At 41.4% G+C, this 15362-nt stretch overlaps 1 protein-coding gene across 1 annotated transcript in view; it reads right to left on the reverse strand.

The window, feature by feature from the left end:
• Window positions 1-1246: 1246 nt before the first annotated feature.
• ADRB2 (adrenoceptor beta 2) overlaps window positions 1247-15362 on the reverse strand; it is a 58807-nt gene continuing 44691 nt past the window's right edge. Inside the window, exon 2 of the mRNA XM_083726141.1 lies at window positions 1247-3154. Coding sequence (XP_083582267.1) covers window positions 3120-3154 — 35 coding nt within the window. The 3' untranslated portion in view covers window positions 1247-3119. The remainder of the gene's footprint in view (window positions 3155-15362) is intronic.

Here is a 15362-nt window from a genome sequence, read left to right on the forward strand (position 1 = left end):
GCCGCACACGGAAATGCCGTTTACCTTCCCGCTGGTAAGCGGTCCCTATTTATCTACTTGCACCCGGAGGTGCTTTCGAACTGCTAGGTTGGCAGGCGCTGGGACCAAGCAGCGGGAGCGCACCCCGCCGCAGGGATTCGAACCGCCAACCTTTCGATCAGCAAGTCCTAGGCGCTGAGGCTTTAACCCACAGCGCCACCTGCGTCCCAACAAGTGTTGACAAGTGTAGAGAATTATTGGTAACCCACATCAATAATCTCTAAATAGGGATGGCACCATTCCTGAGTCATCATACAGGCAGATTGTTAGAGGCCAGAAAGTGTTGAGCTGATACATTCTGGTAGGGTTTTTATTAGGACTGTGTACTTGATTTGGCCAAGGCCAGAGCCCAGTCAGGCATACTTGGAGGAGATGGGGCATCAGAGGAAATAGGTACAGCCAGCCACAGATCACTACTGGTTGCAGGGTTACCTCCCTGCATAATTTGCAGGAACCCATGCACCCCTGAAGCTCCCACTTACCTTGTGGGGGAAAACATGTTACCGATATAGTAGTGGCAGCTTCTAAAAATGAAGTTGACATGGAGGAAATGGCACGGGGTGAAAAGGTTAGCCTGTCTCTTCAGCACCATAGTCCCAATTAAGATCGCCCTGTGCCTGCTTTTATGTATTTATTTAAGCAGGAGATCCTGTTCACTGGTCTTCTGTGTCTTGCCTAGTTTGGTTCTGTTTAGGGCAGTTTTTAATGTATGATGTTTTATCGTGTTTTTAATATTCTGTTGGGAGCTGCCCAGAGTGGCTGGGGAAACCCAGCCAGATGGGCGGGGTATAAATAAATAATTAATAATAATAATAATAAGTAGTAGTAGTAGATAATGGTTAAATGCCAGTGTGGCCAATGAAAATGTTTGCTTACGCAGCAAATGCACAACTAGCTTGCATGAAAGGAAGCTATAGTTGAGCGGCTCCACTGGAGAAATATGCATAGATAAACAGAGAGACTGTAGTGAAGCTGGCCTGGTTTATATCCACTGAGGCTCTAGGCCAGCTGACTGTACGCAAAGAGAGCATGAAAAAAATCTCTAAGCATTAAATCAAATTTGGTTTTTTTATGCTACACATGGTGTACCTAAGAAAGCAGAAATGGATACAGAATGCACTGCAGAGGAACCAGCATACTGACATGGTCTCTTCTGGACCAGCAAAGTAAGAAGAAAATGACAGATATTGGACACCATCACACAATGGATTCAGTTTTTTTTATTTTGGAGCAGCCAGTGACCCATTGCTCTGTGAGATTTTGCACCATCTTCCCTCATAGCAAGGAAGATGAGGAAACCAGAACTCATCCTTACCCAATAAATAAATAAATAAATAGACACCACAACTTTAGAGCAGCACACATGGAAGCCCAGTGTGTCTTAATTTCACAGGCAACATGCCCTGCAGAGCCCCAAAACCCTTCTCCCCGCCCCCCGCACATGGTATTTAAGAATCCAATGGGTTCAAAGCGGTTCAATGAATAAGAGGCTCATGCTTGCACAAAGTCCATGAGAGCAAACGGCAGTACAATCACTTGTCATGCACAATGGCAAGAACACCAGCTTCTCTGCTGATGGATAGCTTCATTCCCCCTTGCAGTTGATAGCATGGGTTTCTCCTTCTCTTTTGCTGCAGACAGTAGAAGGTCTTTTGATCCTTAGCAATATTGCACACTGCGTCAAAGGGACAGGACACTACACACACAGAAGCCTCAATAATTCATGGTTTGGCTCCAGGCATCTTTTAAATCTTACGGGACAAAGCCCTTAACATAATCATCAAAATGAAGAACCTTTCCTTCTGCATTTTTAAGCTGACTGTTGCCTTCCAGGCTGAAACAGATTACATTTGAAAGCTTTTTTTTTTTTACACCTCAGAGTTGTTAATGTAATATACAGCGAATTGAGTTTTGTTATAAAACCACAACTTGAAAGATTCTCCCCTTTTCTGAAACCACCCTTGGCCATCCAACTTCGACTCCAGACTCCTCGCATAAGCTTCTCTGGCAGTGGTCTGTCTCTCCCAAGTATTCAACAAGGCTTCTTTCCCCTTCCTACAAAGCCTTGGAAGTGTCTTCTGGCAGAAGGGGTTAAACATCATCAGCACTTGGAGCGAGCTGAGTAGTCAAGGCCAGACATCTCAAGACTCCAAAAGAAGAATGCAGGCATCCTATGATACCAGGAGGTTGATGCAGAAAGCTTAGCTTCAAGAACAGTATATGAGGGGTGTTTGGTTGCTTACAAGTTTTTTTAAAAAAAAAAATTTGAGAGAAGCTGCCTTTCAATTTTGGTCTCTTGGGGTCTCTTGAAATTGCACAGAAGTCAATATTACTGAGAACTGCCTCTGAATATGGGCCTTGGTAAACGTTGAGTCATTTTTTGTGAAATCCTACCACAATGTGATTATTCACTTCTGTCTTTGTGAAAGCACTTGGCTATGGGGACAGGTGCTGGCTTGGGGAAAAGTTGGCGAAATACTTCCAGGAGCAGAAACCAGCTTTGAATGTGCACTGCAAACCAATTTGGTTTTACAAGAGTGCTCCTCGGTGTATTACTTCCCAAATTCTTTTCACATTTCGGCTGCATAATGATCCCGTCCCAATCCAACAATCTGCTGGCTTCACCAGGAAGCCCGATATTTGATGTCCCTTCTGCAAGTAGACTAACAACAAGATGGGGAAATGTCTTCCCAAAGCTTTTCAGCTCCTTGAGGATATTTCCAGCGGAGACAGTGTGGGTGAGTTAATAAAATCATTAACTCTTCCCCTACTTCTGGAAACTCATGTTCTTCAGCTCTTTCATTATTGCACTGCGAAGACTCCACCAATCCTATCTCAAGCAGTAGTTACACAGAACTAATTTGGCTTCTCACAGCTGAATCCCTGAAATGGTTCATTCACTGCAGTTTTCTTATGCTTCACAGCCTGGAAACTTGGTTTGCTAGCTGTCCTTCCTTTCATCCCTGTGCAAAGGAATGCGAAGTTCCTCTGTGCCAACAAAAGTAAAGCAGAGCTTAGACTTGTCTTTTCATGAGCTTCTGAAAGTTGCAAATGGTTAGGAGGGCGAAAGCTTAACCCGCTCAACTTTCAACCATTCCAGGGCACCCAGGGATCTCTGCAGAGGAAAGAGAAACACAATCTGGTCAGCTTGGAGTATGGAAGCACCCAAAGGGTGATGTGTCGCAGTTAACATTTGTACTTCTGCCCACATTCACGACACTGATTTTGGTGGCATCACATAACAACTTCTAATGTTTCTTTCAAACCCCAAAGTGGGTCTGTAATGAGAAACCAACATTCAACAAAATGAGAATCCAAATTCAACAAAAGCAAGACCTCACATACAGGGTTTGTTTGGTCTGCCATATCTAATGCATTGCCTCAACTCAGCATTTCCCAGCTTGGTCCTCTCTGGATGCTTTGAACCGCAACTGTCATCAGCCCTAGCTGCGTTATGGGGCTGCTCCTGCACAAAAAGACACTGACTAAGATTATGAAGGAACTTTCTGAGAGAGGAAAAACAACTGGGTTGAACTGGGTTGGATAATCAATGGTAGGAGAATGATATAGCACAGGAGTATCAATAGCAGGTTAAATTTAAAAACTGTGAACAGACCTAATGGCTTACCTAATGGCAATCAATGTCTCGGGATTCAAAGCACTTCTATATCATCAATGAATGCTCTGTGCAAGAGGGAATGGGAAGTTCCTCTGTAGGTTTGCTGTTCCTGCTGTAGCTATGATGTTTGGTAAAATTGTATTGAATAGCAGGACAATAAAACCTCCAAGTGTCCCTATTTTCCAGGGACAGCCTCAGATTTACAGAAGCCATCCCATTTTTTGATTAATTTGATCCCAGAATGTCTTCCTTTTCCTTAAAGGTAAAGGTAAAGGTACCCCTGCCCGTACGGGCCAGTCTTGACAGACTCTGGGGTTGTGCGCCCATCTCACTCAAGAGGCCAGGGGCCAGCGCTGTCCGAAGACACTTCCGGGTCACGTGACCAGCGTGACATCGCTGCTCTGGCAAGCCAGAGCTGCACACGGAAACGCCGTTTACCTTCCCGCTAGAAAGCGGTCCCTATTTATCTACTTGCACCCGAGGGTGCTTTCGAACTGCTAGGTTGGCAGGCGCTGGGACCGAGCAACGGGAGCGCACCCCGCCGCGGGGATTCGAACCGCCGACCTTTCGATCGGCAAGCCCTAGGCGCTGAGGCTTTTACCCACAGCGCCACCCGCGTCCCCTCCTTTTCCTTAGGGTGTCCCTATTTTCATTGGAGAAATGTTAGACTATTTGCCCCCCAAACTGGCTGATATTATGCAGACAGGAGCTCAAAAGTATAGGAGTTCCAAGGCCATGACCTCTCTGCTGCAGCTGGGTTCCATAGGTCACCCAGAAGAGAAGCACCACTATGATGTTAAGGTTGCTACAATATTGATGCAAATTAGGACATACGCTTGTCAAGTTTACGGAGATAATTAAGACAACCTTTTTGTATTCCCCTGCAGCACTACATTGGCATGCTTGTATCTTTTTGTGCATTTTAATTAAACACGTTTCTGCTTTAATACGTTCAAGCAATAGCTTGAGTCACGTAATGCAACTGCTATCTGTAATTTCTCAGTATATTACTTTCTCTTTTTATCTCTTTCTCTCTCTTTTTTGCTTCTTAATAATTGGACCCAGTCTCATATTCAGTTCTAATAAATTCTTGTCTCAATACTCTGCCTTCCTTTATTAATCTTTCTAAGGATTGATTTTCAGTTATTACAACTGTAACAGTGGTCCACATCTGTGAAAGCATTTCATACTTATGGAAGAGAGGGGTGGAAACGAGTTAATCATTGTTCTCTTCCAATTTCCATATATGTTAGACCAGAGTTGGGGAATCTATGGTTCTCTAGATGTTGCCGGACTACAGCTTCCATCTTCCCTGACCATTGATCATGCTGGCTAGGGCTGATGGGAGTTGGAGTCCAACAATTTCTGGAGGGCTGCAGGTTTCCCAGTGTTGTCTAAGCATGTCTTAGACCAATACAACCTTTCTTCCAAAGTTCTCAAAGACAGTCTCTCATTGAGGTTTTCTTCTCTCAGTGTAGGAATATCCCATGTACATTCACGCCCTGCAAAGCATGTTGAGCATGTAGTTTGCTCACTTATTTTCTAGCTGGTGTGTCCATGGCAAAGAATGCCTCACCGTGGGCTGATGACGCCAAATTATTTAGGCTGGCAAAAAGCATAAAAGCAAAGAGCTCCAGAAGAAGCTCTCCAAACTGGGTGATAATTGGAACAATTAAGTGGCAAAAGTAGGTAAGCTGAAACCAATGTGCATTGGGTCCAAACATACTAACTTGGGGGGGGGGAGTTAGAGTGGAGGCCATTTGCAGCATGTAAACATATGGGTAGGAATGGTGCCGGTTTTGTTTAGCGAATCACCCTACAGGCTGCCATTGAAAGTAAGTCAGTGAGACCTACTCCCAGCTAAGCATGCCTAGAATGGCAGCCTTTGATTCATAAAAAATATATATAGTACTGAGGAACGCAATGACAAACAACATGCATTGAGGTGCTCCTGCCTGTGGTACCCAACTTCTGAAATTCTCACCTTAGAGAAGCTCACCTGACGGCTATCATAATCTTTTTTAAGTACTATGTTTTCCCCTTTTCTCATACTTTAAACCTCTGGTGTTTCACTTCTGTTGCAACTGTTTTTAGCGCTGCCTTTACTCCCCCTAACCACGTTATTGATTATTGCTCTTTTATTGTGTTGTATGAACTATTGTAAACCACCCTGGATTTATTTATTTTTAAATGAAAGGGCAATTCAGAAAAGTTTTAAAACAAATACACATTTGGTTATTTTAATCTACTTAATGGTAACAATTGCAACCTCCACTGCAGACTAAGAGAATAGGAGGATAGCGTTCAGATGTTATTTTGGAACAGCAACACTGATCTTGCAACCATGCTGGGGCATCACTCCAATGATAGGTAATAGATTTGAGATAGGTCCTTTGTGAACTTGGAATAAATGGATGCTAGTGTAGTCAAATAGCATGAAAGGTTGGGATAAGGTAACAGCTGGAGTGGCCAAAAATTGAATGCTTGCTGTGTGAACTTAGCAAAGCAAGTTCCCCTTAAGATCTAGGTTTAAGCCTTTGTACTCCTTAGTTTTACATTACATGTTTTCAACCTGTGGGGTCCTAAGATAAGTTTCTCTAGCCCCCGTGGAAATGAAGTCATACATATACACAGTCCTTTATATAGTTGACACAGTATATAATCAAATTCAGGAAATATACATAAATTTAATGTATAAATTTCACAAAATATACATCAGATGCAGGAAATATAATACCATTTCCAAACTATGCATCAAATTCAGGAAATACGCATATTTCTGATTGTAAATCCTGAGGTCCACTCAAAAATATTTGGGGAGGCCTTCATAGTCATTCATGTGTCTAGAAATGTTCTCATCAATGCCCTCTGTTAGGCCTGACTTATGCTTTAACCAAGGCGCAGCAGCATGCTGGCATAAACAGATAGCTGCATCAACCTATGTTGGTACAATAAATCTGTTCTTAATGAAGGAAGAGGAAGATCAATTGACTACCCCACCCTCCAGAATCCAGATTTAAAAGGTAGATATCCAAATTCAGGAAAAAAACAAAAATACAGTGTGCTAATGAGTTTTGACGCAGAAGCAACATGATTCATTCATTCCTAGTTAAATGCCTTTGTGTCCCAGGGTGCCATTTTATTTATTAAATTTTGAACCTGCCTTTCCTCCCAAAGGAGGCATAACGTCAGACACTTTGATGCCATGTCTATTTGTATGAATTCCATCATATTAAAGTTTCCCACACCATGAAACTTGTGAAGCAATCAAGACAGTTTTTTTTATAAAAAAAAAATGATGATGATAACAACGAATAGGATCAAGCTTTTAGTATTCTAAATTATTTGAAACTAGTCTTCCCTACATGGGCATTAGTGGAATTGTGTGTGTGCATGTGTTTAAGGCAATAGTCCAATAACTAAAATGATAAACTGTTGTGCCTTGTTGCTGTATATGAATGAAATTTGTTTTAGATCTTTAAAAAAGGTGGATTAGGCACATTCTGTATATGCCAATGACATACTGCAGGGGTGGCCAACTCCCAAGAGACTGCGATCTACTCACAGAGTTAAAGACTGGCAGTGATCTATCCCCTCTTGGGGGGTTCAGGTCAAAGTTATTGGGCTTATTAGGGAGGAGGAAAGCCCTGGTTTTTTGGGGTGCAGGGCAAAAATGTTGACCTTTTTTTTAGGGGAACAAAACTTGTTCAGCTTCTTTGGGGTGAGCCAGTGATCTACCAGTGATCTACCAAAGATGTCCGGTCATCTACCCGTACATCACGATCTACCTGTTTGACGTGCCTGACATAATGTGTTCACAGAAAATGAGAATGTTCATTTAAAAGCAAAAGAGGTCAGAATGATGTGTGGCATTTCTCCAACTCAAATGTTTTTTTCTTTAAATATTCAACTTTTGGCACTTTCCTCATATATTTTCAGTTTGTCACCCCCCCCCCCCCCTTTTTTCTGCAACAGCTTTTTGATATTCTTTTTTAAAAGAAGTTTATTTGTTACAGATCACTGAGTTTGCAAGGTAGATTACAAAAGGGAGAATAAGAAGAAGACAATATTACATAGACAGCTTAATTCATAAGTTAGGTGGATAACTTAGTAAATATAATGCATATAAGTACAAAAATTATTATATCAGACATTTCAAGCTTCTTAAAAACACAATAAAATGCTTAATCTGTACTAAATGTATAAAGTTTTCTCTAATGCCTATATGCCCCTTAACAGGGAATAATGATTTATTTGCTCTTGCACCTTGCATATAGTAGAAACAAACTCTATTTTCTGGTAGAATTATATTCTATTTGTATGTCTTCTCTTACTCTTATTAAGAGTTGTAACTTTAGTCATAAAGGTCATTTCCCAAATTTTTGCTGCAGTTAATAAATAGGCTACCAGTTTTTGACTCTGGAATGATGATGTTGAGATATTCAAATATTGTTAGAATAGGATTCATGGGGTGGACTTAGCCAAGGACATTATCACTTTTTGTTAATACTGACTCCAAAAATAATTTAATAATTGGACATTCCTCCAAGTACATGACAAATAGTCACATTTGGAGCATCTGCAACACCGATTATTTATTGGTGGATATATTTTATGCAGTCTATCTGGAGACAGATACCAATGAGTCATGATTTTATAGATGTTAAACTCCTACAAAGTGTAAATTTGGAAATGTTTCTCCCAGAACCAGGCCCATTTCTCTTGAGATGTATTGCGAGGCATATCTGCATCCCATTTTGATTGACATCTTGGCTGGGATGATTCCAGTTCTGCAGTTATTTTAGATATATCTCCTATGATTCCTTTTGAGTGTTTGCTTTTTGAAATTAATATTTCAAACCTTGTGTTTTCTCTCAGTGTACCAAATCTTTTCAATAAACTGGTTATGATTTGCCTTATCTTCAAATACTGGGGTAAGTTTACTTTTAAATTTTTCAGCTATCTCGTTTGAAAGGATTTACATTAATATATGAAAGCTTTTTTTAAAAAAAATCCATTGTTAACTTGCTTTGTTTTATTTTTGTAACCATAGAGCTTTCAAATCAGATTTTCAGAAGATCACAATCCCTTTATGACACAGAGAATGACCGCTAATATTTTGTGAAGGGCTGTTCTGTTCCCCAAAGCATGAAGACTTTGCTGAAAACTAAATGCTTAAGGCCCATCTACATCTAAAATAGTTTAATTGCTATTCTCTCACCCTCCAGGGAAATGCAAGGGGCTATAAAATTTCTCTTTATAGATCTTTGAAGGCATCATCAGCTTTCCTTTTCCCTCAGCTGTCACCTGACAGCAGCTCTTCCATCAGACTGCAGTCAAGGGGGAGGAAGGGCCACTCCATTGGCTCAACTGAGATACCAGCCACATTTGGCTCATGCTCTCTTTGAACTGTTTCCATTCCAGCTTGTTGTTAAAGCTTTATAAATAAGAACTAGTGTTTGGGTTGGCTTTCCCTGCTCCTATCTCCTATTCTCTTTTTCCCCTTTGCGCCACTTTCAGATTATAAATCTGATGTTAAGATTTGTCCTGCCGTTGACTTCTGCAAACCACCCTGGAAGCTTTCTTTGGCTGAAGAGTGGCGTTGAAAATACTTTAATAAATATGACATAATTAGCAGCCTCAGCAAGCTGCAGGTCCTAGGATTATTTATGCAAGTCATGAGTGTTAAACTGGTATAAAAATCAACCAAATTTTGTAGCAGATGTGCCTAGTTCTCTATGCAGGTGAACCCCTCACAACCATACATTCTTTCTCTGGTTTCGCCTTTTCTTCACTGTATAAAGGGTAAATAAACTATCACCTTCTCCTCCTCAGTGAACACTATTATCCCGTAAAACTACAGCAAATGATGTAAAAATTCCATTCATCGGATTGTGATGGAAACGAATAAGTGTTTGACAACCTAATTCTTTTTTTTTCTTTTTCTTTTTACTGTTGTGCATGAACGAGGAATAAGAAGAAGAGATGCAGAGTGAGAGAGCAAAAACACAACAGATGCTTTTGCCCTAAACATCTGTCTCATGAAGCAAAAAATCAGATGTTGAGCTGGAATTCTAGCTATCTGCTGCTCTGGGTAAGCCAGTGAGAGATTTAGGTTCCATGACCTCCCATGGCCATGCTTCCTGACCCATGAATGACACTTGGCCAAATTCATTCACTAAGTCAGACCCAAAAACAAAAGCTTGCCTATAGGTGACCACTGATCGCTCCTAATGCAAACATGCCTTTGCTCTAGGGCCAAATAATCCCTCCCAACAGCATGGAGGGCAATCTAAAGAACTGAGCAGCATCCAAGAGCATGCATGAAACCATTCATTCATTCATGCACACAAGGAGTGTGGTGGAGTCTCCTTCTTTGGAGGTCTTTAAGCAGAGGCTTGACAACCATATGTCAGGAGTGCTCTGATGGTGTTTCCTGCTTGGCAGGGGGTTGGACTTGATGGCCCTTGTGGTCTCTTCCAACTCTATGATTCTATGATTCATTCAGAACAGCCATAAAGACTGACTCATAAGTACATCTCTCAATACATTTTTGCTCTTCTTGATGCTTGGTCCTGTTCTTTGCCTGTATACTTCTGCTGACAGCATGCAATCCTTTCTGCCTTTAGGACAATTGCTTCCTACAGCTTATTAAAAAAAAAACCACCACCACCACTCCCTGCCTTCTTTACTCACCATTCCTTTAGGTTCCTTTTTCAGCCCGCTACTGATTCATCTAGATCAGTATGGTCTACTGGCAGTGGCTCTCCAGGGTTTCAGACGAAGTTCTCCTCCAGCCCTACCTAGATCTATCCTAGAGCTCACCTATCCCCTATCTTGCCTTTTCTACTCTTTATGGCAACAGTACATAGCTCCTCCAAGTCTCTTTTCCTCTATCCATTCTTAAGTTTCACTTCCCTCACATAAACTGCATTATTAACGAACATTCTATTGCTCAAATATCACCCTGAGTAGTTAGGGCAGGACCAAAGGAACGTCCAATGGAAACTCCGGCATGAAATTGCTGAATTGTCAAAAAGTTCAATTCTGTTCATTTGGGTCTGAATAGAGACAGTGGTATTCTGCTCTGCTGCTGCTGTTAAATGTACTCAGCAGTGCTGAGATGATGTTGTTATCCCCATCACCACCACTGCTGTTGTGAAGGGTATCTGCACTCACTTTTAATAATTTAAACTCCAGTTGTATTGTCTAAGATGAGTGTGCTGTTGCCAATTGCTGATGCTGTGAAGGATCAGTTTGCATATATTTAACGGAATGGTCACAGATGGAATTTTTTGAATTCATTGTCATTTAACTCCAACTTTAACATTTCTCTTTACACCCTTATGTAGATATATAACTGACCAGCAAGAATTACACATTGTGCATCTGGTGAGGTGGACTCTAGTTCAAAGAAGCTTATGCCATTAAAAAAATGTTCGCGTTTAAGGTGTCAAAAGACTTTTTGTTGTTCTTGCTGCAACAAACTAACGTGGCTACCCCTCTGGAATTTGGACATTATGTGACTGTGATATATTGTCAATATATTTAAGAATATTACTTCCTGTCCCTCCTGAATATCTCAGGGTATATATATATATATACCTCTCATTATTTGACTCTCTCCATTCAGTTATGTTTCAGGATGCAGTTGGAATACACACTGCTATTCAGTCAAGATTTTGGCGCATCCACCTGATTACAGACACTTTCTGAGAGCTGAGCTACTGTATGCCCCCTGAACCCAAACATAAGCAAGTATACAATAACACAACCTTTCTCAAGCTTGGGTCCCCAGTTGTTGCTTGACTACAACTTCCATTATCCCTAGTTAGCAGGATGATGGGAGTTGTATTGCAACAATGTCTGGGGACCCAAGCTTGAGAAAGGCTACCATAATGGCATAGTTCAATCTGGCCAATGGTGCAGAGGACACCAAACTGTTATAATCCTACTGCTGCATATACAAGATGTAAAGAAAAGAAGTTCAGTGGAAGAAACTCTCCCGTTCAGTTGTGATTAAGTGAACAGATGATAGGGCAATGAATGAAGAGAACTTAGAATAAAGTATATGCATGCAAAACTGTCCAGGGAACTTAAGGAAAACCATTCCCAAACAAAAATGGGATCTCATTAATCATACAGCACTGTTCCAAAAATGTAATTAAGCTGAAAATTAAGCTTGGGCCAAATGCTCCCACTGAAGTGCATGAATGGGACTTGAACATGCTCCGTTCCAGCGGGATTGCATCCAAAGTAGTGTGACCACTTCTGCATTCCCAAAGGAGAGGAAATGCCTCACTAAAAAAAGAAGATGAAGATTTGCATATGCCAATTTTATATGTGTACAGATGCAAATTTAGAAATAATTACTATAATTGAAATAGAAATTCAAAAACAATCTCACCATAATGGGGAAGACAGTGCCCAGATGGCCTTTGGGCCTGCTGAAGTTGCAGAGGAATAGCCACACTATAAATTCAAAGCACATCCAATATGCACTTGACTTCTCCCAAAGAATCCTGCGAACTGCAGTTTATCCCTCACAGAGCTACAGTTCCCAGTAGCCTTAACAAGCTACAACTAAAAAGGTCTAAGTTCCCCCTGCATATGGTCAGGGATGGGGACTGCCTAATTTCCTCTGGGCGGGAGTTTCAAAGACAAGATGCTGCCACAGAGAAAGCCCACCCTCCTTGTCATTTGTAGCAGTGGTGCTCTTAGAAAGGCCTTTACCACAGACCATAAGCTATGGGTTGGAGCATATGGAAACCCAACAGCTTGGGTCTCAAGTCATATAAAACTTTATACACAAGCACTTTCATATATGCAAGCATATATACAAGCACTTTTATATATACAAGCTCAATCATTTATTCATTGTTCTGTGATGTTCCCCCAATGTTGTTTTATTAATGTCCTCTGGCAGGACATTCTTGGTGTAACAAAAGTGGGGCAAAAAGATAAAATTAAAGCAAAGTAGCTACAGTAAAAAATAAAAAGTTAAAGGATTTTAGTAGGGTGGTATGGCATATGCACCAATTGGAAATGAAGCTACATGCCTGCCTCAAAATCTTTGGAGGCACAAACATTACTGAAAGCAGGGTCATGTATAACTGCCCTGATACCACCATAAGCACAAATGATAATAACAAGGAGATCCAGAGTCCCAAGACTGTTGAATAGTTTGCTTAAATGTTAGGGTTCATTATTTCTCCATAGGGTGTATACCACTTTAAAAGCCAGAGTACAACTCCTCACCTAGTTTTTCAGCTGTGTAGCAGTGTAGCAGGTGCAGATAAGTCACTGTAATTAGCTGTGTCAGCAACTGTGAATGGTATATAATGTGCTTTACTCTGTATCTTACCCCCCTGGTGGATGGGTGATGATTATAGAAACTATGTAAGATCTCTTTGCATCTCTTCAGTGTTTCCATCTGTGTGGTCTACTCTGCACTCACTCTGTGGCATGCTGGAAATGCCCAGTAAAGACATCCTGATCAATATTGTTTTGGACTCAAGTTTCAGCAATTCTCATGTCAATAATGCTCAATGAGGAAAGGGGGAAAGTTTAAGCCTCCACATTTATAATGAGGCAGAGGGTGAGTTCATGCAATCTTTTTTGCATACAGGGAAATAGTGATCATGGCCAGCCCTCATCCACATGCAGGTGTGAAAATGGCCAGAGCATCATTAGAATAAAATTGAACCTCACAGTACACAGATGACATTTGTCTTGTGCAGTATATCAATACTGTCTGTTAAGAAAGGTTTAGGGAAGTCCCCATTTCTCAGTTTGAGGCAGGAGACGTTGGCTTGCCATAAAATTCTTATTTATTTACAGTAACTTCCATGGCTCTGCAGAAGAAAACAAGACCAGTTTGTGCGCCATTCAGTTTGCGCTCCTCATATTTTGAGAAGTCGTTTCTTTATCCTCTTCCAAGCATTTAGCACTAATTCCATGGCAGATTAGAACATCACCACTTGGTGGTGCCAATATGCCAGGGAGATAGAAAAACCCTGCAGACAAATAGAAGAGGGCGGGGGAGGAATTTAAAAACAACAACATGTACCTTAGAATTTAGAGTTAAGGGATCTTCTCTCTCCCCCATCGACAATAAACAACTCTGCGGTTTATTCAGAATGTGGAACAGATGCCACACAGCAGGGGCTTGGAAAACAGAGTCCCCATATACCCCCCCACCTTGTAGAAACAAAAAGGGAGTCTTACGGCACCTGGAAGGTTAACAGTTTCATTGTGGCATAAGCTGTTGAAGTGGGCTCCGCTCCACACACAAAAACGGTTAGGACTCTATCCAATGGGGTTGCTCAGCTGATTCCTGTAAGATTTCTATCAGTGGAATTAGGATGACAGCAATTTTTGAGGAGCCCCTCTCTTCTCTACAGCCCCTCATCCTCTGTAAATCAGCACCAGATGATTGGTAGCCCCTCTAGAATTTGCTGCCTAAAGTGATTGTTTCACATTGATTTGGGACAAGGCCAGTCTTTGCCTTGTATTTGCATTCTTTTTCTTAAAAATGGAAACAAAATGGGGGGGGGGTGTCTACTTCCTAGCTGGAGAGAGGGAGAGCACGTAGAATGACTACATGAAGCCTTGCCAGCATCAGCTGAGCAACACCACTGAACAGAGCCTAACAGTTTCTTGTGAACTAATGCCAGCTTCAACAGCTTATGTCACAATAAAGCTGTTAGCCCTTAGGGTGCCATCATTGCCTACTACCCACAATGGTTATGCTCTGTCTCCACAGTGGGAGGCAATATGTCTCTGAACATCAGTTGCTGGGAACCACAGGAGGGAGAGTGCTGTTGTGCTCAGGTCTTACTTTGGGGGCTTCCTGTAGCTGGCCACAGTGAGAACAGGATGCAGGACTAGATGGACCACTGCCCTCATCCTGCAAGGTGGTTCTTATGTTCTTAAATAAAGCTAATAGATCATAATATGGTGGTGGTGGAGGAGCAGATGGTTTAAAAAGACAGGGGTTAAAAGAAAAACAATCAATTGTTTCCAAGATACAAAAAATCTATATCATAATTTGAGTGACTAGTTGGGAAATGTTACAACACAACATCACCGTACCTTTGATCATTTGAGAGCTCACACATGCATGTCAATGTCAGTGTATTATTAATCAGCCATTCTCATATATGAAAATCTCTTGTTGTGCTACTGCAGGAGGGAAAAATAACAACAATAATTTTCACCCAAACTGCTTATTAACTTTGCCCGGAAAGGGAAGTAGAGACATGTTCTTTGTCCATCCAGATTTTTTACCTGCCTCTTTGAAAATATTAGTTCACCTCCCATCTTTGTTCTATCCACCATTCAAATGAGATCTGAAACTGAGGGGGCGAGGGGGCTGAAAAGCAGTTGATTGAACCAGGAATGTCAGGGGATTAAATACAGTACTTTCAATAGCTGATTATTAGCTCGGAATATTGTTGTGGCTCATATATGAGAGGCTAATTGCTTTCATCTCCTCCTGCCATGGTTACACAGCGAGTCATTAAGTGCCAATTGTCACATTTAATATTCTTGCAAAAAGCCTCCTCTTTGATTACTGCTTGCCACCCTTTGCCATCTCACCTCCAGGCAAGCATTCACCTCCACCTCCATGCTAATAAAACATCACAATGCTTTTGAAGCTGGCTGGGAATGATCATTCTGGAGCAGAACCCAGAGAAACACC

The sequence above is a fragment of the Podarcis gaigeae genome, assembly GCF_964106915.1.
Source record: "Podarcis gaigeae genome assembly, chromosome: 2".
NCBI lineage: Eukaryota > Metazoa > Chordata > Lepidosauria > Squamata > Lacertidae > Podarcis > Podarcis gaigeae.